General features: G+C 50.8%; 1 protein-coding gene across 2 annotated transcripts in view; it reads left to right on the forward strand.

The window, feature by feature from the left end:
* SH3GL1 (SH3 domain containing GRB2 like 1, endophilin A2) overlaps positions 1–20,899 on the forward strand; it is a 52,265-nt gene extending 31,366 nt beyond the window's left edge. Inside the window, exons 3-10 of one of the 2 annotated variants that reach the window (XM_082206607.1) lie at positions 1,636–1,708; positions 5,892–6,035; positions 7,509–7,642; positions 9,639–9,797; positions 10,583–10,686; positions 13,543–13,667; positions 16,893–16,946; positions 18,582–20,899. In XM_082206607.1, the coding sequence (XP_082062733.1) occupies positions 1,636–1,708; positions 5,892–6,035; positions 7,509–7,642; positions 9,639–9,797; positions 10,583–10,686; positions 13,543–13,667; positions 16,893–16,946; positions 18,582–18,781 (993 nt within the window). In that variant the 3' untranslated portion in view covers positions 18,782–20,899. The remainder of the gene's footprint in view (positions 1–1,635; positions 1,709–5,891; positions 6,036–7,508; positions 7,643–9,638; positions 9,798–10,582; positions 10,687–13,542; positions 13,668–16,892; positions 16,947–18,581) is intronic. The other variant, XM_082206608.1, reaches the window with a different exon arrangement.
* The last annotated feature ends 2,147 nt before the right edge of the window (positions 20,900–23,046 follow it).

Genomic DNA, 23,046 nt, shown 5'->3' on the forward strand with positions numbered 1-23,046 from the left:
ATGTCTATGCTCTGGTAAACTCGAGGTGTGAACCATAGGACGCACCGGACAATAGGACGCACTTTGTTTTAGAGGGGGGAGAACAAGAAAAAAAATTTCTCCCCCTCTCTGCCCAGCGCCCCTTCAGTGAAGCGGCAGGAGTCGCTGCGCAGAGAGGGGGAGAACTTTCCCCCTCTTGTTTTCCCGCTCTAAAACAAGGTGCCGTTCAAGGTGCGTTCAGGCGGCTACCTTGGAAGCCTGGACAGCGAGAGGGGTCGGTGTGCACTGACCCCTCTTGCTCTCCAGGCTTCAGGTTCCTTTCGACCTGCTTTTTGGGGCTGGCGGGGGGAAGCCCACCACCAGCCCCAAAGAGCAGGTCAGGGAGCAGCGGAAAGGCGCAGCGGAGAGGCTCCTGCCATAGCCGCGCGTCACCTCTCCAGCCGGGAGAGGGTCGCGGGGCTATGGCGTCTTCGCTCCATAGGATGCACACACATTTCCCCTTCATTTTTGAAGGGGAAAAAAGTGTGTCCTATAGAGCGAAAAATACGGTACTTCAAAGCGTTATACGTAGGGCTGCCTCTGAAGATGGTTCGGAAACTTCACCTGCTGCAGAATTGAGCGGCCAGGTTGCAAGACGGTCTGACACCGATCCTGGTACGACTGCACTGGCTACCAATGAGTTACCAGGCCCAATTCAAAGTGCTGGTCCTGACCTATAAAGCCTTAAACGGCTCAGGACCACAATACCTCAAGGACCGCCTCTTTCCATATGAACCTACCCACACCCTGAGATCATCTTCCGAGGCCCTCCTTCGTGTGCCCTCTCCTCAAGAGGTGCGGAGGGTGGTAACACGAGAACGGGGCCTTCTCTGCAGTGGCTCCCCGTCCGTGGAATGCTCTCCCCAGGGAAGTTCGCCTGGTGCCTTCATTATACACCTTTAGGTACTAGGCAAAAACGTCCCTATTTAATCAGGCCTTTGGTTGACCTGATGGACATCCTATACCCTTTTAAAATGTGGCTCTTTTTTGGGGGGTTGTTATTGGGTTATCGATATTATTTTTATTTTATATACTGTGATCTTTTTATGTGAACTGCCCTGAGACCTCTGGGTATAGGGTGGTATATAAATTCAATCATCATCAACACCACCACCATAACATATGCGGGTGGCACTGTGGACTAAACCACTGAGCCTCTTGGGCTTGCTGATCAGAAGGTCGGCGGTTCGAATCCCCGTGACGGGGTGAGCTCCTGTTGCTCTGTCCCAGTTCCTACCAACCTAGCAGTTCGAAAGCACACCAGTGCAAGTAGATAAATAGGTACCGCTCCAGCGGGAAGGTAAACGGTGTTTCCATGCGCTCTGGTTTCCGTCATGGTGTCCTGTTGCACCAGAAGCGGTTTAGTCCTGCTGGCCGCATGACCCGGAAAGCTGTCTGTGGACAAACGCCAGCTCCCTTGGCCTGAAAGCGAGATGAGCGCCACAACCCCATAGTCGCCTTTGACTGGACTTAACCATCCAGGGGTCCTTTACCTCTTTTATGTTCTGGATTTGCATTTCCACTGAAAGTGGTTAATCTTCTCCAGCCATTGGAGCTAACTGTGGCCTGCTGTTCTGCTGCTTTTGTATTGTCAATGCATTGTTTTCATTTCTACAGAAAGTGGATCTCACCAGCAAGGCTGTTACAGAAGTCTTGGCTAGGACTACGGAATACCTCCAACCCAATCCTGGTAAGGCCCTTTGCCATGGCTAAGTGGCAGCTGAGCTTTTTTCCCCATTTTGCGAATTTTGTCTAGAATTGTTTCTTTTTTTAAAAAAAAAAGTATTTGCTTTCCGAGACAAATTCTTCCTTCAGTGAGACCTTCTTGGACTCCAGCTCCCAGCAGTCAGCGCAGCCAGCGGTAGGGAATGATGGGAGCTGGAGTCCGACAACACCAGGCATAGGCAAACTCGGCCCTCCAGATGTTTGGGGACTACAACTCCCATCATCCCTAGCTAGCAGGACCAGTGGTCAGGGATGATGGGAGTTGTAGTCTCAAAAACGTCTGGAGGGCCGAGTTTGCCTGTGCCTGAACAATATCCACAGCCCCCATTCCCCAACACCGCAGAGCTAAAAAAAAAAGTGCGTAAAACAGCTTGGTGGCTGTTCGTTGCTAGACAAGATGCGGTGCTCTTCCAGCAGAAAGCTGTGATTTTGATGTGGAACATCTGCATGGGAATTTTGGCACTTTGCTCGGGTGGAAAAAAACAGCACAGCCCATTTCTGCAGCCAGAAAGGGACGGGTGGTTTTGTTTCGCTTAACGTTGCTCGATGCAACGTGAAATCATCTGGCATAATGGAGTCGCCTGCATCTTATTCTGTAGCTGGTGCTATGCACACACACACACACACCCCATTTTTTCACCGATACCATGGTCTCTGACTCTTGTTTTGTTTTTGCTTAGACCTCTGTGTGTGATTTTTCTTACTTGATCTGTTTTTTGTGGTCACAGGGGAAACAGTTTTTTGCTGAGTTTTCGCGGCGACTTCTTTGACTGCTTTTCGGTGATCGGATCCTGGTTTAATCAGCCGGGATGTGCTTGCGCTGTGTGCGCTCGCACCCTGCCCCTATTTCATTTATTCCTGTCGGTGGCTCTTGCATCGCCTCGCATTCCAAAGGAAGTCTCTTAAGCGGCTTGCGACATCCTAAAAATATCGGAAATAAAAAGCCAGATACAAAAACCGCAGTGGGAGGGGAAATCCACATTTTAGAGTAGCGGAAGGAACACTTTTAAGACAGTACTTTTGTACTGTTTTATTGTTGTTAGCCCCCTGAGCCCGGCTTCGGCTGGGGAGGGCGGGATATAAATAAAATTTATTATTATTATTATTATTATTATTATTATTATTATTATTATTATTATCATCCAACTGAGCAGGCTCTTGAGAAGGTGTGCAATTTAAACCTTCCTCCTCTCCCACCTTTTCAGAGTCAGAAGTCCCGAGGGGTGGCCCGGTGCCAGATAAATTCATGGCCCAGAAATATTGCACAGTGCCTCTCTTCTGCCTGCAGGGAGGACTTAAATCTAAGAAAATGGGGGGAGATAGCACAGAGTTGTTGAGTTTTTTTGCTGTAGTTTACCCAGGGTTGTTGAGGGACGTGGGTGGCACTGTGGGTTAAACCACAGAGCCTAGGGCTTGCCAATCAGAAGGTCGGTGGTTCGAATCCCCACGACGGGGTGAGCTCCCGTTGCTCGGTCCCAGCTCCTGCCAACCTGGCAGTTCGAAAGCACGTCAAAGTGCAAGTAGATAAATAGGTACCGCTCCGGCGGGAAGGTAAACGGCGTTTCCATGCGCTGCTCTGGTCCTGCTGGCCACATGACCCGGAAGCTGTATGCCGGCTCCCTCGGCCAATAAAGCGAGATGAGCGCCGCAACCCCAGAGTCATCCACGACTGGACCTAATGGTCAGGGGTCCCTTTACCTTTACCCAGTGTTGTTGAGCTTTTTTTAGGGGGGGTTGTCAAAAATAGCTCACCCGCAGAAGCTGCCAATCGCCCACCCAACTGCCAGCCAGTCAACACCACCCATTGACACAGCAACCAATAACACACACAATAGCCGCTGACAGCCTCGGCAGCAGCCAATCAGACATCCACCCTATTCGCTACCCATGTATAAGACGACCCACATTCAATGAAGTTCGCTGGAGTTCACCTTTTACTGAAGGATTATGATTAGCATCGTGTCTGATCACCATCAGTTTTTAAAATTTTAAAACAAACTTTAAGCTGAGCTGACAGCAAGCAGACTTCTGTTCTCAAATTTTATGGGGTTTAGAAATATTATTCATTCTCTACCTTCTTGGCCCCTGAACAGTTTCTGGGATGAGCTGATGTGCTCATTAGACCTGACACCCAGCCAAACCTGAGGATATCATTCTTTTGCTAATAAAGAGTTAACTCCCAACTTTGAACTGCTCTTTGACATGGGGTTGAGGGCTTAAACCTGTGTCATTCTGCGCCATGCAGGGCAGATATTTTGCCACTGAGCTGTAGGCCGTTTCCCCAAAATAAAGCCTTTGTGGTTCCAAATCAGCGCATGATTTTGGGAACATCGGAAGATGCTTGAGAACTGAGTCGAGGCCACCGGCTTGTCCAGCCCAATATCGCCTGCGCTGACCGGGGCATCCCAGGGTTTCAGGAAGAGAAGGGGTCTTCCCTACCCCCCACTTGCTGACCTGTCCCTTTGAGCTGAAGGTGGCTTTCGGCGCGCACTGTGTTTTCTGCTGCTGAGCCAGCCAGCAAGGCGGTCCGTGCAGCCTGCTCCCGATTCTTGGCATTTGGGTTGCATTCCAGCAGGCTTCCCGTAACCACTTCTGCAAAGAGGACCCCAGGGATTAATTTGGATCTTTGCCAGAAGATCAGGGAGTCCGTAGCTTTCGCGCGCACACACCCCTCTCACTTCTGGCAAGTTCCGGGCTGGACTATTTTCTGCCTGCGATCCTGGAAAAACGACCATTACCTGATATTTTGGGGTCGTTCTAAGACAATAGAATTTTCTTTTCTTGGCCGGCGAGCGTCTCCTGTTTCCCTCCCCTGCTTAATTATTGGCAATCGCCTTGACTCGTTGGCAAGACGGTCTGATGGAAACTCTCGTGTGGCTGCCGTCCATAGCTGTCAACCGTCCCTTATTTGGTGGGAAACTCCCTTATCCCAGCGCCGTGTCCCGCTGCTGTCCCTTATTGATGATGTCCCTTAAATTTCCCGGGTTTCAAAGGAAGCAGCTCCTCTCCCTCCCTCCCTGCCAGCCAGGGAGGAGGGAGGCTCCAACTGTGTTGCTTGGCTGCCCGGCCCCCTCCAGCCTCCTTTCACCAGCCTTGGCCCCCGGGAGCCCCTCCCCGCCGGGACTGGAGGAAGCCTCGGGCCCTTCCGCCACCATCTTCCTCGCGGCCGCAGAACTGAGTGTCTCTGCCAGGGGCCTCCCCTCTGCCCACCGCCACTGCTCCCGCTAAGCCGTACTGCGGCTGCGTCACCGAAGGACCCGAATGAGATGGGCAGTCTGGCGCGGCCTATGAATTGCTTGAGAGGAGAGCAAGGGCAACCATAGAGAAAGAAGTCCAGAGAGAGGAGGCTTAGGCGTAGGCGTGGGCAGGTGTTCCAAGGGCTACAAGGGAAGGACCGCAAGCGCTTCTCCCATAGATTTATAGTGGTAGACTAGCATAGATGGTCTGATCTGCGGGTTTACTTCGGGCGCTATTCCCCCCCCCTTCCTCCCGCCCCGCCTGATGGAACTGAGAGCAGCAGATGGAGCACGAGAGAAAAGATACAGAACTGCAGCAGCATCTTCGTAGCTTGGACTTCGTTTTGCGCGAAAAGTGGTTGCTGCTTGTAGTTATTCACCGTATTTTTCACTCTATAGGACGCACTTTTCCCCCTCCAAAAATTAAGGGGAAATGGGTGTGCGTCCTATGGAGCGAATGTAGGCTCCTTGGCTTCAGTGATAGCAACGCGAAGCGCAGAGGGAGCGCTCCCTCCGCGCTCCGGAGGCTACGTGTTGCTTTCGCTGAAGCCTGGAGAGCGAGACTGTCCTGGCTTCAGCAGAGAGGGAGAGCTGCGCAGCCCCCCTTCAGCATTACCTTGTTCTCCCCCTCTAAAACAAGGTGCGTCCTATGGTCGGGTGCGTCCTATAGAGCGAAAAATACGGTAATTGCAGTGTTTCATCTGCTGGTGTCTTGAGCAGCAACCTCTGGAAATGAAGGGCTAAAAACTGGCGCTGCTCTCCAAAATTATCTGGTCCCTTTTCACTTCGTATTTCAGCTGGTAGACTAAAATCCCTTATTTTGGCTGTGTAATCCTTATTTTGGAGGCTGCTGGTCCCTTATTTTCAAATCTGCAAGTTGACAGCTATGCTGCCGTCTCTTTTCTACGCCAGCGTCCCGGGCCAAGCTGACCATGCTGAACACCGTGTCCAAAATCCGAGGGCAAGTGAAGAACCCAGGCTACCCGCAGTCAGAAGGCCTTCTAGGAGAGACCATGATCCGTTACGGCAAGGAGCTGGGCGAAGACTCCAATTTCGGTGAGGACGCCCTACCCATATTATTATTATCATTAGGTTGCTTGGTTGGCATCCGTCTGTGTCTCAGGTGACAATGGAAGAGGGTACTTTAACCATTGGAGAGTTACGGCGCCTCCTGTGGCCATAGAGACCAATACAGGAGAGACATGTTTTGTTGCAGCAGGGACAGGGAGCGGCATCCCCTGCCTGGGAACTTCCCCATGCAGAGCAGGCACTATGTCAGTGAACGGTGGCCTGTCCGGTCTCACTCTTGTGGGTTTTGCACAGTCTTGCCAAAGCTGCTTTGCTTTCTTGCATTCCTTTTATTTCTTTTATCTTTAAAAGATATTTTGTTGGGTTTTTTTAGAATAGTTTTTATTTGATTTTACAAATTCCTTCGCACTCCTGATCACACATAAAATTAAAATTGCACAAAATTCTTTCGAATCTCAAAACGTCCCTCCTCCCCTCTGTGGGTTCTTTAAGTAACTTTTATAACTGTGTATTATGAGTCCTTCTTATTTACAGGGATGCAAATGAATGAATGGGACGCGGGTGGCGCTGTGGGTTAAACCACAGAGCCTAGGACTTGCTGATCAGAAGGTCGGCGGTTCGAATCCCCGCGACGGGGTGAGCTCCCGTTGCTCGGTCCCTGCTCCTGCCCACTTAGCATTTCGAAAGCACGCCAGTGCAAGTATATAAATAGGTACTGCTCCAGCGGGAAGGTAAACGGTGTTTCCGTGCGCTGCTCTGGTTTGCCAGAAGCGGTTCAGTCCTGCTGGCCACATGACCCAGAAGCTGTACGCCGGCTCCCTTGGCCAATAAAGCAAGATGAGCGCCGCAACCTCAGAGTCGGCCACGACTGGCCCTAATAGTCGGGGGTCCCTTTACCTTTACCTTATTGTATCCAAAGTCTATGTATCATTGCAAGAGTTATTTAAAACCTGCCACAGGGTGGTCTTTCAGATACGATATAAATTTGTCCCGTTCTCTTGATCCTCCTGATTTCTGATTTTAGTCTTGTCATCTCTGTGTAATCCAATAGTTTCATCTGCCAGTCCACCCTAGTGGGTATCTTGTTGTCTTTCCAACTCTGGGCAAGCAGCATCCTTCCAGCCACCGTAGCGTACATAAACAATCTTTTCCGTTCCTTCGGTATACTTTGCTTTTAACCAGCTATCCTGTCTCTCCCAGTGCCAGTGTGGTGTAGTGGTTAAGAGCGGTGGACTCGTAATCTGGGGAACCGGGTTCGCTGCCCCGCTCCTCCGCCTGCAGCTGCTGGGTGACCTTGGGCTAGTCACCCTTCTCTGAAGTCTCTCAGCCCCACTCACCTCACAGAGTGTTTGTTGTGGGGAGGAAGGGAAAGGAGAATGTTAGCCGCTTTGAGACTCCTTCGGGTAGTGATAAAGCGGGATATCAAATCCAAACTCTTCTTCTTCTTCCCTTCATCCCCGCTCTCCCGGCGGTGCTGTTTCCCTTTTGCCCCGCACGAAGGCGATGCGCTGCTCGACGCTGGCGAGTCCATGAAGCGCTTGGCCGAGGTTAAGGACTCTCTGGACATCGAGGTCAAGCAGAACTTCATCGACCCCCTTCAGAACTTGTGCGACAAGGACTTGAAAGAGATCCAGGTAACGGCGATTGCACTTGATAAGATAAGAACGTAGGCAGCTGCCTTGTCGTCGGGGTCCATGCTGAGGAGCAGGAGGACAGTATAGATTTGGAGCAGTGGTTTGCAGAGGGGCATAGTTCAGAAGACAGAAGTTGGGAAGAACTGGGGGGTGAACAGCTTGGAGGAGAAGAACTGGGAGAGAGTTTTTTTTAAAAAAAATACCATATTTTTTGCTCTATAAGACTCATTTTTCCCCCTCCTAAAAAGTAAGGGGAAATGTGTGTGCATCTTATGGAGCGAATGCAGGCTGCGCAGCTATCCCAGAAGCCAGAACAGCAAGAGGGATTGCTGCCTTCACTGCGCAGCGGTCCCTCTTGATCTTCTGGCTTCTGAGATTCAGAATTTCTTTTCTTGATTTCCTCCTCCAAAAACTAGGTGCGTCTTGTGGTCTGGTGCGTCTTATAGAGCGAAAAATACGGTATCTGCTCTCCTTGGGCTGAGCAGGTGGACGCTTTCCATAGAAAGTGAGACTGTTAACTCTCTCTCTCCCAGTTAAGATTTCAAGGGGTCAAATAAAATAATGGATGTACCGTGCTATATTAAAGCAAAAAAACTTGTTTTGATGAATTGGAAGAGATTCCATTGAGCTCATGGATTGATAATATAGACGGATTAGCTACATATGAGTCATTTCATACCCAAACGAGGATTTTGAACCTTGGGTCTCAAGTCCTAGGGTGGAACTCAACCTCGCACTGATATGATTGTTCTGTCAGCGAAATAGTTATCATAATAATTTATCGCTTGTACCACGCCCATCTGACTGGCTTGCTCCAGGCACTCCAACAGAATATAAAAGAGCACACAATAACACCAGTCATCAAAGCTGCCTTTCGATGTCTTCTAAAAGTCAGATAGTTGTTTATTTCCTTGACATCTGATGGGAGGGCGTTCCACAGGGCAGGCGCCACTACCGAGAAGGCCCTCTGCCTGGTTCCCTGTAACCTCACTTCTCGCAATGAGGGAACCGCCAGAAGGCCCTCGGCGCTGGACCTCAGTGTCTGGGGGGAACAATGGGGGTGGAGACGCTCCTTCAGGTCTACAGGACCCAGGCCATTTAGGGCTTTAAAGCTCAGCACCAGCAATTTAAACTGTGCTCGGAAACATCCTGGGAGCCAGTGTAGATCTTTTAGGACCAGTGTTCCTGCTTGCTTGACGGAACAATCTCTCCTCTCCTCCCCCTCGCTGGGAGTTCTCCCAACCCTCCGGGATTTGGGAGAGGCATGGGGGACGCAGGTGAAATGGAGGGGGAGACCCCTGTTGTGGTGTTGGGAGTTTTGCACTGGCTTCTGCTAGCACACTGAATCTGGCCCCTAGTCCCTTGACCACTTCGCTTGGCACCGGAAGTGCCTCTTATGAGTCTTTATTCGTGGTTTGCACACGTCCTGCAAGGTTGCTAACGTGCTTCCGGATTGGGGCGAGGTTCAAGACCCCAAACCTTGCTGTTACAGTCACACCTCGTGTTGCGTTTGCTTCAGGTTGAGCGCTTTCAGGTTGCGTCCCGCGGCGACCCGGAGGTACAGTGGTACCTCAGGTTACATACGCTTCAGGTTACAGACTCCGCTAACCCAGAAATAGTGCTTCGGGTTAAGAACTTTGCTTCAGGATGAGAACAGAAATCATGCTCCAGCGGCGTGGCAGCAGCAGGAGGCCCCATCAGCTGAAGTGGTGCTTCAGGTTAAGAACAGTTTCAGGTTAAGTACGGACCTCCGGAACGAATTAAATACTTAACCTGGGGTACCACTGTACCGGAAAGGGTTGCTTCCAGGTTTCGCCGCTCATGTAGACGCTCAAAATGACATCATGCGCAGAAGCGGCGAATCGCGACCCGCGCAGACGCGGGTTGCGTTCTGCTCATGTTGCGAATGGGTCCCATTCGCAACCAGAGGTCCCACTGCATTTGTGCTTCTACGGGGAGGAATTCACACACCGCCCTCGACTTCTCCTCTCTGCAGCATCATCTGAAGAAGCTGGAAGGCCGGCGCTTAGACTTTGACTACAAAAAGAAACGGCAGGGAAAGATCCCGGACGAGGAGCTGCGGCAAGCGCTGGAGAAGTTCGAGGAGTCGAAGGAAGTGGCGGAGACAAGCATGCACAACCTTCTGGAGACGGACGTGAGTATGGGTTGAACCCAGGCTCCCTCCAGACCTCTGGAACCTACGCCCCTCTTCTCTGCGAGTTAGGTCGCACATTGATCCCATCGTGGGCGCCTCTGCCAAAAGCCAGGCTTTCTTTTTTAAAACAACAACAACAACAACAATTTATTTATATCCCGCGCTCCCCAGGCAAAGCCGGGCTCAGAGCGGCTAACGACAGTAAATACAACATTCTAAAATCATTTCATTATAAGACAAAACATTGAACATTTGAAATACTTTATTGTCACTTGTACAACTTGTATACAGTGAGATTACGTGGGCGCCCCCCACTCCGCTCTCTTAGTCTTAATTCCCCTCGTTTACTGACGCACATTTGAATCCCCACGACGGGGTGAGCTCCTGTTGCTCGGTCCCTGCTCCTGCCAACCTAGCAGTTTGAAATCACATCAAAGTGCAAGTAGATAAATAGGTACCGCTCCGGCGGGAAGGTAAACGGCGTTTCCGTGAGCTGCTCTGGTTCGCCAGAAGCGGCTTGGTCCTGCTGGCCACATGACCCGGAAGCTGTATGCCAGCTCCCTCAGCCAATAAAGAGGTGAGCACCGCAACCCCAGAGTCGGCCACGACTGGACCTAATGGTCAGGGGTCCCTTTACCTTTACCTTACTGACACATACCCACCAAACCCGAAAGTCAGTTGCCCAGTTGTTACCTTTTCATTCAGCAGCCTAAGAGCCCACAGATAGAAGCTGTTCTTTACCCTGTTGGTGCGACTAACCAGCCTCTTCTTCTGTTTTACTGCAGATTGAGCAAGTCAGCCAGCTGTCCGCGCTTGTAGACGCCCAGCTGGATTATCACAGGCAAGCAGTGCAAATCCTCGACGAGCTCGCAGACAAACTGAAACGCAGGTAAACACTACTGTGTGTGGTCCGGTCCCCCCCATAAAAACACACACAAATCACTCGTTTTGCGGCAGAATGCACAACTCGGTGTGCCGTCCACCGCTGTGGAACTGTAGTAGTAGTAGTAGTAGTAATAATAATAATAATAATAATAATAATAATAATTTTATTTACCGTATTTTTCGCTCTATAAGACCACAAGACGCACCTAAATTTTGGAGCAGAAAAACAAGAAAAAAAATATTCTGAATCCCAGAAGCCAGAACAGCAAGAGGGATCGCTGTGCAGTGAAAGCAGCGATCCCTCTTGCTGTTCTGGCTTTTGGGATAGCTGCACAGCTTGCATTCTCTCCATAAGACGCACACACATTTCCCCTTACTTTTTAGGAGGGAAAAGGTGAGTCTTATAGAGCAAAAAATATGGTATATCCTGCCTTCCCCAGCCAAAGCCGGGCTCAGGGCAGCTAACAACAATAAAATAATACAACATTCTAAAATCATTTCATTCTAAAATTAATTCAAATCAAATTAATGGCCGCCATTGGGCTAGAAGTTCTGTGAGGATTGCCAAAGGAGGGAGTCTGGCTGTGCCCTGGCCAAAGGCCTAGTGGAACAGCTCTGTCTTGCAGGCCCTGCGGAAAGATGTCAAGTCCCGCAGGGCCCTAGTCTCTTGTGACAGAGCATTCCACCAGATCGGAGCTACAACCGAAAAAGCCCTGGCTCTGGTTGAGGCCAGCCTAACCTCTCTGTGGCCTGGACCTTTAAGATGTTTTTATTTGAAGACCGTAAGTTTCTCTGTGGGACATACCAGGAGAGGCGGTCCCATAGGTACCAGGGTCCTAGGCCGTATAGGGCTTTAAAGATCTTGGGCGTCATCTAATCCCACTTTTCCAACGGGATGTTGCTCAAAGTGGCTAAAAGGAAATTAATCCAGGAACGGCCTGAACACGAGGCGGGCTGAGGAAGCTGCCTCGGGCGGTGCAACGCCAAGAGTCAGAGCCCCCGGGGACGCTCTGTCACCTCCATTGCCAGTGGAGAAGTGGCTTCCGGCAAGATCTTGCGGAAATCTTGCCGGAACCTGCTGCCACACATCCTGGGTTTTGCCTCGGGCGGCAAAGCATGACAGGCCCGCCCCCTGTTGATCAACTGGCAGGCTGTACCTTAAAAATCACATACCAAGCAAATAAATAAAGACTTAATTCGTTGCTACAAGCAGCGGAGAGGTCTCACGGCCCTGCGCTGCGCTTTGAAGCCCCAGCCATTGGGGCTTCAAAGCGCAGCATTGCCCGATACCATATTGACATCAGGTGAGAAGCCAGAAAAAGTCTCTCACACGCTGCCATACAGATTCCCTCGCTCCCCAGGAAGTCTCGCAGCTGAGTAAGGACTTTTTATTTTATTGAGGCCTCCCAAGTCAGTTTCTATCTCAAATGGCTTAAGATATTTCAACCGGACGTTCCCTTTCACACTTCAAGTGTAGAAAGTTGGGGACATTGATATAAGCAAGAGCTGATAAATATTCATAGGGATAACTTTCATTTGTGCCTTTGTGTCTTCTTTAAGCTTTGAATAAATGGTGTGGGGAGCCATTTTGGCCCAGCAGGCCAGATTATAAAGCCTTATAACTTGCCTAGAATCAGCACTCCCCGGTTTACGGCCACTGCTTTCCTCCTGAGCCAGTCCCAGGGTAGTGGTCCGAGTGCCGGACTCTAACCAGGGAGACCAGGGTCACTGGGTGATCTTGGGCCACTCGCTCACTCTCAGCCTAACCTACCTCGCACGGTTGTTGTTGGGGGGATAAAATGAGGAGGGGGGAAACCATGTAAGCCACCGTGAGCTCCATGGAGAAAAAGGAGGGGTTGTTGTTGCGTTTCTAGGTTCTTGTGGCCTTGTTGTTGTTGTTTAGTCGTGTCCGACTCTTCGTGCCCCCCTGGACCAGAGCACGCCAGCCACTCCTGTCTTCCACTTCCCCCCCGCAGTTTGGTCAAACTCAGGCTGGTAGCTTCAAGAACACTGTCCCACCATCTCGTCCTCTGTTGTCCCCTTCTCCTTGGGCCCTCCATCTTTCCCAACATCAGGGTCTTTTCCAGGGAGTCTTCTCTTCTCATGAGGTGGCCAAAGTATTGGAGCCTCAGCTTCAGGATCTGTCCTTCCAGTGAGCACTCAGGGCTGATTTCCTTAAGAATGGATAGGTTTGTTCTTCTTGCAGTCCATGGGACTCTCAAGAGTCTCCTCCAGCACCAGAATTCAAAAGCATCCATTCTTCGGCGATCAGCCTTCTTTATGGTCCAGCTCTCACTTCCATAGATCACTACTGGGAAAACCATAGCTTTTACTATACGGACCTTTGTTGGCAATAAATAAATAGAAAGGAATAAAACCATCTCCCATTGACCAGCTGTATATTTCCTTGACTTTACTCTTTTAAAACGTGCGTTTAAACGTGGTATTGGCTGTTAGTCGTGTTTATAATCATTTGTTTTTTAAAAATAATAAGTGAATATTTTTTTAAAAGAAATTGGGGTGGAGGGAGTCTTTTTTGTCGATTGCAATTCAGTCGTACCTTGGTTTTCAAACAGCTTTGTTCTCGAACGTTTTGGCTCCCAAACACCGCAAAGCCGGAAGTGACTGTTCCGGTTTGCGAACAATTTTTGGAAGCCGAACATCCGATGGGACTTCCCTGGCTTCCGATTGGCTGCAGGAGCTTCCTGCAGCCAATCGGAAGCCGCGCTTTGGTTTCCGGACGTTTTGGAAGTCGAACGGACTTCCGGAACGGATTCCGTTCGACTTCCAAGGTACGACTGTATTTGAAACTTGCTTTAATCTCGCTCCTCATGGCAAATCTTCTTCTTTCGGAACCCAGAGTGAGGGACACTTCCTCGCGCCCCAAGCGAGAATACAAGCCGAAACCGAGGGAGTCCTACGAGTTTGGAGAGAGCGACCAATCCAACGGCGGCTTTTCCTGCAACCCCGCTCCCAAAGTCTCAGGTAAGGGCGGGGCCAAAGTAGCCGTCTCTGTTTTTTGCCAAAAAAGCTCAACATCCGGATTTTCACTTTCTGAAATCTGGCAACCCTGTTTAAGTACACAATGGGTTGTATTCCACTCTAAAGTCTGAGTTTTCTGCTGCGCAAACATCTCACCTGAGGGGCTGGAGAGTAGATTTGAACGGGACACCCGGGGGTGAGATCAATTCTCCAGCGGTTGCAGTGTCAAGACACACTGTTGCATGGAGTGCTTGGATTGTGATTCCTGAATTGCAGAAGGGGGGTTTGGACTGGATGACCTTCTGTGACCCCTTCCAACTCCGTAATGAATGAGCTAGCCCTCCCATCAGCCCCGGCCACTATGGCCCAGCGTAGCCAAGGCTGACGCAAGTCGTTGACCAACCGGCATTTGGAATGAGCTAGTTCCAAAATTTTCGCAGTTCAGAAAAACCTCCTACTTGCGCCTAACGAACAGTTCCCAGAATTGCTGGATGGTGTGTGAACTAGGTTCACCTTGGGGGTCGAACTTTGAACAGTTTCTAGTTCACACCTTCAAGTTCATTCTCTTACACGTTGTTGTTGCTTTTTAAGACCCTTTGGGCCTTGGAAGGTTAAAGGTCATCACTGGGGGCAGAGGGAAATAAATTACAGTGGTGCCCCGCAAGACGAATGCCTTGCAAGACGGAAAACTCGCTAGATGAAAGAGTTTTCCGTTTTGGAGGTGCTTCGCAAAACGAATCTCCTATGGGCTTGCTTCGCAAGACGACAATGTCTTGCGAGTTCCTGCTGGTTTTTTTTTCTTCCCCCCCTTTTTCTAGGCCGCTAAGCTGCTTATCAGCTGATCCGATCAGCAGATAAGCCGCTAAAAGCTGCTAATAGCGCTAATCCGCTAATCCGTCAATGGGCTTGCTTCGCAAGACAAAAAAACCGCTAGACGAAGAGAATCACAGAACGGATTCTTTTCGTCTTGCGAGGCACCACTGTAAACCGTGTGTGTATGTGTTTTAAAAAGTTTTCTTAAGTCTTCTAAAGTGCTGTATTTTTCCGTGTATAAGACGCCCCCGTGTATAAGATGCCCCCTACTTTTGTGGGCCCCAAATTTAGAAAATGGGCATATGCACTATCCGTGTATAAGACACCCCCCCAGATTTTTAACCTTATTTCAAAGTTTAAAAAACCCTAGTCTTATACACAGAAAAGTACAGTATACTTTATATTTCAACACAGCAGCTTGTAACATTCTGAATGCTCGGGGGCAGGGTGTGTGGTTTGTGCAGGATTATTTTGATGGCATAATAATAATAATAATAAATAATAATAATAATAATAATTTATTATTTATACCCCGCCCATCTGGCTGGGCTTCCCCAGCCACTCTGGGCGGCTTCCCCAAAAAATATTAAAATACTGTAATACACCAGACATTAAAAGCTTCCCTAAACAGGACGGCCTTCAGATGTCTTCTAAAAGTCTGGTAGTTGTTGTTCTCTTTGACATCTGGTGGGAGGGCGTTCCACAGGGCGGGTGCCACCACCGAGAAGGCCCTCTGCCTGGTTCCCTGTAGCTTTGCTTCTCGCAATGAGGGAACCGCCAGAAGGCCCTCGGCGCTGGACCTCAGTGTCTGGGCTGAACGATGGGGGTGGAGATGCTCCTTCAGGTATACTGGGCCGAGGCCGTTTAGGGCTTTAAAGGTCAACACCAGCACTTTGAATTGTGCTCGGAAACATACTGGGAGCCAATGTAGGTCTTTCAGGACCGGTGTTATGTGGTCCTGGCGGCCGCTCCCAGTCACCACTTTGGCTGCTGCATTCTGGATTAATTGCAGTTTCCCGGTCACCTTCAAAGGCAGCCCCACCTAGAGCGCATGGCAGTAGTCTAAGCGAGAGATAACCAGAGCATGCGCCACTCAGGCAAGACACTAAGGTGTTCTTCTTCTTCTGCCATATTGCTATTTTTCCTTATTTTATTTTTAAAAAAATGTATAATCAAAAGTAGAGGCAAACAAAAAGTAACGACTCCCCAGAGCTACTAAACAGGGGCTGTGCCCCCCCCCCAAATAAAAAGAGCAGACAACGTGGAAAAATAAAAAAGCTGTGAAACGCACCACAAAAAAGCCAAATTTGGCGGCGGCAGACGGCACTACGGATTGCGGCAGGGTTCAAGAAGGGCCGCCTCGTGAATGTTGCCCTGGCTTTGAATGGACGCAAAAAGTGCCTGGTTCCCGTGACCGGGGAGAGCTTCCCTTTCGGGGCTGCCCCGGGTGACCCGGAACAGTGAGAGGCAGGAGAGAGAAAGGTGACTTGCCCCCTGCAGCAACTCTGGACATGAATAATAATAATAATAATAATAATAATAATAATAATAATAATAATAATAATAATAATAATAATTTATTATTTGTGCCCTGCCCATCTGGCTGGGCCTCCCCAGCCACTCTGGGCAGCTTCCAAAAAAATATTAAAATACTGTAATACATCAAAAATTAAAAGCTTCCCCAAACAGGGCTGCCTTCAGATGTCTTCTAAAAGTCTGGGCGGCTTCCACAAAGACCAAAAATATGATGTCACACATTAAAAACTTCCCTGAACAGGGCTGCCTTCTGAATGTCAGGTAGTTGTTTATCTCTTTGACATCTGGTGGGAGGGCGTTCCATAGGGCGGGTGCCGCTACCGAGAAGGCCCTTTGCCTGGTTCCCTGTAACCTCACTTCTCGCAATGAGGGAACCGCCAAAATGCCCTCGGAGCTGAACCTCAGTGAATGATGGGGTGGAGACGCTCCTTCAGGTCTACTGGACCGAGGCTGCTTAGGGCTTTCAAGGTCAGCACCAACACTTTGAATTGTGCTCGGAAACGTACCGGGAGCCAATGTAGGTCTTTCAAGACCGGTGTTATGTGGTCTCGGCGGCCGCCCCCAGTCCCCATTCTAGCTGCCGCATTCTGGATTAGTTGTAGTTTCCGTATCAGGATGCGTGCTAGGGTTCCCCCTCTCTCTGCATTGTGTCCTCAGCTTGGGGGAGGGGGATGGCAAAAGCCGGCCGCACGTCCCCTAACCTCTCGCTTCCATGGCTGCCCGTTGCTGACCCAAGCGCCTCCTCACTAACAGACCTTCCACCGCCCTGCAACACCCCCCCCTCCAATTTGTTTCCCACGCCTCACATTTTTGGGTGTTTTGCATTAAACGTTTTGTAAGCATGTCTGTGTTTTTGTTTGTTTCCGTTTCTGGGAGCAGCTTCCTCCTCTTTCCGATCCGAAAAACCATCGCGGACCCCCAGCAGGATTTTTTGTGAGTTCCCTCCCCTGCTTTGACACCGCTCCTCTCCTCTTCCTCCCCCCCCAACCCCCCGCACTCCACATCCCTTGCACGGCCTGTTCCCCTTCCATCCTTCCTGCTTCCTTCCTCCATCCTCTGCCTAATCTGTTGCTGGCGTTCCCGTCCCGAGGCTAATATGATTCCCTGCCTCTAAAACACCTTCTCTTAACTGGGGGCCGTGCACTTTTGAGTCTTCGCAAGTCACTCTCCGCATGCAGGGGATTTCGGTGCCCGTTGCAGAGCTCGTTTTGCAAACCCAAGTTCGTAGTCCTCATGGTCATGAAAGAAAACAGAAACCAGGGCTGCGCGGCTAGCCTATCTGAGACCACCTTCTTGCTTTTCCTGCATGCAAAAAGCCCCAGAATTTCAAACTAAAGGGATCAGCTAGCAGGTTCGATGGGGAGGTGTATGAAACCCTGGAGAAACAGCTGCCAGCCAGAGTAGGCGAGTCAGAAGGGCTGTGAGTCAAGCTCAGTGTTTCCCAAAGTTGGCTGTTTTTTGAACTACAATTCCCATCATCCCTGACCACTGGCCCTGCTAGCTAGGGGTGATGGGAGTTGTAGTCTAAAAACAGCTGAAGACCCGACTTTAGGAAACCCTGGTGGAAGGCGGAGTCCTCTGTCCCTAAGTTCCCTCCTCACTCTGGAACAGTTAGCAAACCCTGGTTCGGAAGGAGCCAGGGTTACTTTTTAGCCATGGTCAAAATCTAGGGTGCAGGCCTGCCCAGTGTTTTTGAACCCAGTTACAGATAGGTAGCTGTGTTGGTCTACCATAGTCAAAATAAAAAAATTCCTTCCAGTAGCCTGTCGTCAACAGGCTCATCTCAGCTATCTGCCAATCTCCCATTCCCACCACCCTTCTGAGTAATACCCCTCCCCACCTTCTCACTATATAGAAGGATCTGGCAACTTCTGTTTCAGTGTATCTGAAGAAGTGTGCATGCACACGAAAGCTCATACCAAGAACTAACTTAGTTGGTCTTTAAGGTGCTACTGGAAGGAATTTTTTTATTTTGAACCCAGTGTTTCCCCAGAAGTTACGGGGAAGGGCTGTTGTCACTCCACGGTTAAAGCCTTGTATACAGAGCCTCCCAGGTTTGATCCTGCATGCAGAGCTGGGGGGAAACTCCTGCCTGAATCTCTTGAGAGAGAGGCTGTCTCTCCTTGTGAGCTCGATGGACCCAGTGGCCTGACTCACTCCCGACGGTCCTGCTCACATCTGCACCAAACTGTGCTGCCTTCCTGTGCCTCAACACCCCATCGGCTTTCCCACCCCACCCCAGCACCAGCTATCGCTGGCTCGTTTTACCCAGAAATTGCCTAAAGGGCCGTGGCGATGGTTTTATTTTTATTCTTTTAACACTTAGGCAAACAATAGGAAGCCAAAGAGGAAAGGTCTCATAGCCATGCGCCAAACTTTTCTGGGAACTAGCTTAGCTTTGTAGGAGAAGTGCAGGTTGGATCTTGATTTGGACGTAGGATTTCCTGATTTAGGGAAGGAGGAAGGAGTGGTGGCGCTTGTCGTGCATGGTGCGTTGGGTGGTGGTCAGCGGAGAGGCGATGCCCCCGCCCTAACTGACACCCCCCCGCTCCCCTTTGAATTCTGCAGCCCCTCATTTGGACCAACCGTGTTGCAAGGCGCTGTACGACTTCGAGCCGGAGAACGACGGCGAGCTGGGCTTCAAGGAAGGCGACATCATCACGCTGACCAACCAGATCGACGAGAACTGGTACGAGGGCATGATCAATGGCCAGTCGGGCTTCTTCCCCCTCAACTACGTGGAAGTTCTGGTCCCGCTACCTCAGTGAAGGGGGACGCTCACACACCCCTCCGCTCTCAAGCCGACCGCTTCCGTTCTTCCTCTTCCTTCCTCTCCCGCCCCTTCTCTCCGCGGCCTCCCGTCCACCTTTGCACAGGGGGCGAAAAAGAGAGAGGCTGAGGGCGCACTCCTCCCCCCCCCTCGAACTTACATTCCATGTGGTATATATACCCAACACTAATCCCCCGTCCAGCAAGCAAGAATGTGTGTGTGTGTGTGTTTTTTGGGGTAACTGTGCTCCTATCTGTTGCCCGGCCTGGCGGAGGTGGTGGGAGCTAAGCTGTTTGAGTGTGGCAATGCACAAACTGACCTTCCTGTCTCCTCTCTCTCTCTCTCTCTCTCTCTCTCTCTCTCTCCCCCCCCCCCTCTGCTCACCTGCCCGTTCTTTTCCGGGGCTTGGACCCAAATGGAAGCCCTGTGCTTTGTACACTGCGGCCTTCCCGTTTTGGTTTGCGACCTGGGCTCTCCATAACAGCCCTACTTTGGTTGCGGGTTTTTTTGTCTTTCCACCCCGAGCGAAGCACACACTGCCCACAGCCCCATTGTAGGGGGAGGCAGGCAGCTGCAATTGTCCGAGTCGTCTTCCTTGCGCAATTGCAGAAGTCACCAGGCTGGCCTGGGGAACAGCCCTCTGCGACAGCGTGTGTGTGTTTGTGTGTGTGTGTCTTAGAAGCACAAAGCAGCTCAACGAGATGAGAAGTCACAGCCTTTTGCCGCGGGCCTGGCTCATGTTAAACACTACCAGAGATCTTCTCCTTTCATCCTTGTACCCGGGGCACTTGTACCGTTAGGAACACGTCTGATCCCATTTAAAACCCCTTTTTAAGTCATCTCAGGGTTTCTCTTCTCCCCCACCCCCCAGGCTTCGTTTGGAGCAAAAATTGGGCATGTAACCTGTGCACTAACACTGGACGGTGTCGGTTTAAAGGCACGTCCCCCCCTTTCATGGTTTTCTGAAAAGAGTGTGCAAGTCCCAAAGGCATAGCCTTTTCTCCACCTCCCCAAATAACTTGGCCACAGCTGGCCAGCTGAGCGTTGCCGGCTCTGTTCTCCAATTGCCTGACATTGCACCAGTTTTTCCCCATGTTCGTTGCTGGGGAGGGGGTCGCCGTTCCCCCCTGGCCACATGTTTTTAAGGGACCAGGCTGGCTCACTTGCAAAAGTGTGCAAACAGCCTCCGGGGAAGCCATCAGGTCTTCTGCGAAAAACCTCGCCTTACCGCCGCAACGGACCAGCCCTCCTCTTGCCTCAGACCCACTTGCAAGACCTTCTAAGCACACGACCCTCTGTGAGTTTTCTGTCCCCGCTCTATGTGCCTTGTCCCCTGCTTCCTCTCGAACGCTGGTTTCCAGTTCGGAAGAAGAGTAGGGGAGCGATTTGTACTCTTCCAGACCCCCGCCATCCCTTTATTCCAAGCCAATGTCTCCAAAATACGCCTCTCCCTTTTATAGTCCTCTGGCTTCCAGGCTCCGTCGATTCCCTCTAGGATTTTCAGTAGTCCTCTTGCTCGTCGCTGCTCTGGCCAAAGAGTTGTGGGGGCCAGGTGTCCCAGAATACATTTTCCAATGAGCCTCCTTACCTGCACTGCCTCAGTTTCCGGACTGTAAAGTAAGGGGGTGCCTTGCAGATGTTGCTGGTCTCCACCTCCCATCAGGCCAGCAGTGATGAGTCGGGAGTTCAGAAACATCCGGGCGGCGCCCGTGTTTAGCTACCCCTGCATACAAGGTGCGGCAGTCTTACAGAAGCATTCCTTCGGGGGGGAGTCAGACTGGGAGAAAGTGAGGCACAGCCGCCAGCCCACCGCCTCAAACAGCCCCCAGTTATCTATAGTGCCAGGATTTGTGTTCCTGCGAGTCCACGATCCCAAAACTGAGCCATCGCCTTGGCTAAGCCAAAGGGTCTTCCCTGAGAATCACCCACGTCGAAACCAGCATAGAAGTGGATTCAGAGAAGCCCAGGAGGCTTCACTTAGAGGGGAGATATTGGGGGGGAGGGCATCTTTACCAAAGGGCACCCTGGGGCAGAGTTCCCAGATGCTTGCCTTTTTTTCCTCCCTGACGCACAAGCTTTCTACATGCGGGGAGATTTTCTCCATACACCGTTCAAAAACCCCAGCAGTTTAGTGGCGAAAGCCCATTCTGCAAAATATATCAGAGGCACGAGGCCAGGCAACGCATGCTGCAGTTCAGTTTTTGTTTTGTTGTGTGAGGTACGGCGTTGGACCACGGCCTTGCGAAGGACGCAGGCGTGTTGCCGGATTCTCCTTTTGCAGGCACTCCCCGCCCCTACACTTCTGGTTACAGGGGAAGGGGCAGGCACACCCAGCCCCCAAACAAGGCATCCGTCGTAATTGTCTTCCTACACTCCCCTCCCAAATATATAACGTTCCACTTGGCGTTCCCGTCCAGCGACAGAGAGGACGTATGGCTTCCGTGCTCCTCAGCCCCCAAACTCCCCTGCCCCCCAGTTCAGTCTTGAGGCTGCGGCAAAAAGCAATAGTTGGGCCAACTTCTCCCAGCTCTGCAAACGCCCTTTCGTAATTCTTCCCTGTCTTCCCAATGTCTTCATGCTCTTCCACTGCGGGGCAGTGGGACTAAACACAGTTTTGAGGGGCGGGGTGCGTTTACGGTTCTGCAGTCTGCTCCTTCCTCCACAACCCTTCGTTTCTTCGCTGGGGGTGGTCGGCAGAGGCAGCTATGCCCTTCGTCTTTCCAATCCCAACCACCCAAAGGGCTCTCAGGATTTCACACACACATCCATGGCGTTTCTGGCAGGTGGGCAGAAGGCCATTGCTCTGGCTTTCCACCTGGGGGGGGGGAGGCTCTGGGTTCAAGTGCGCAAAAGGACTCTCTCTCTCTTGGGAACCCCCTCTATTTTGCCAGGGGGCCCTGGCAAGGCTTACTTGCACGGCCATCGTGTTTTTCACAGTGCACCAAAACAACATTGCAAATGATTTGGGGGGGGGGGATGGAGGGAGGGCTCTGCTGGGATTTAAAAGGGGGCTGGACCCAATTCTCTGGCACACCTGGTGCTACCAGGAAGCACCCAAGACCGTTGCACCCCAAGGATCCGTGGTGCCGACCCCGGGGGGGGGGGAGGGCGGTTGGCAGAGGACCACGACAAGGTGGTGGACTGACCCAGCCTGTACCTATGAATTGTTGGGGTTGGGCTTCCTCCACCCACCCTCTCAGAAATAGCCTTTTGGCTTTGTCCGTTTTCCCTTTCCTTCCCCCCGACATTTCTCGTGCACATTCTATTTATATAGGTATATCCCAGCCAACTTATTCATAGTTAATTTCTCTTCCTTGTCCAGCGAGTGTCGGGGTTTGGAGAGGGCTGGCTTTCGTCCGCGATCGCCTCTCCTACAAGCTGCTTTCGGTTTTTATTTCCCCCACCTTCACTGTCCTAACTTCAATATCCCGTTTAAATATTGTTGTAATATCCACCCCCCCACACACACGCATTCATATAGTAAGATAATGTCGTACGTTTTACCCCTGACGTGACTCCCAAGGTATCGTCTGGCTGGAGCGAAAAGTTTGGTAGTCCATGTCTTCAGAACCTCTCTTCCCGCCCTTCCCTAAATTCACTAAGAAGCTGTTTTGGGGTTCCAGACCCAATTGTGTGACGTGTGTGAGGCTGTTTTGCACCCCAGACTTCTGTTCTCTCCTTCCCCCCCCCCCTTCTCCCTCACCCCAAATATTTACCAGGACCACAGGAAGAACAAGCGAAACAAAAAAAATAAAAATATTGGGGAAGGGGCTTTGTAAATAACTGGCTTTTTAATCTGTAGCATTGTCACGCCAGGGCATAACTCCTGGCGCTTGTTCCGTTGGAGTGAAGCAAGTCTCTCTCTCTCTCTTACTCTGGACAATTTTATGTGGGGGTGGGCATGGGAAACACATCTTATTTTGTTCTTGTTAATGGGTTTATTTCTCCCCTTCTGTTTTGGAATAAAAAAACAACACGAAAAACCTTGTATCCTTGAAATAAAAAAGTATTAAATGTTTGAAGGCAGTGGGTTGTTGTTGTTTTTCGTTTCTCCTTTTGATTTTGGCGCCGTTCCTTTGTACCATTTAAAAGAGGAATGGGGGATCCTGCAGGCCCCTAGATGTCAATGGACTCCCATCTTCCCTGGCTAGCCAGCAAAGCCATTCATCAGGCATAATGGGATTTGTAGTCCCAAGAGGGCCAGGTTCAAGGGCTTGCTCTTGGTACACGAAGCCTCATTTGTGGGTTTGTCATTCTTTTTTC

The sequence above is a fragment of the Podarcis vaucheri genome (assembly GCF_965113315.1).
Source record: "Podarcis vaucheri genome assembly, chromosome: 18".
Classification (NCBI taxonomy): Eukaryota; Metazoa; Chordata; class Lepidosauria; order Squamata; family Lacertidae; genus Podarcis; species Podarcis vaucheri.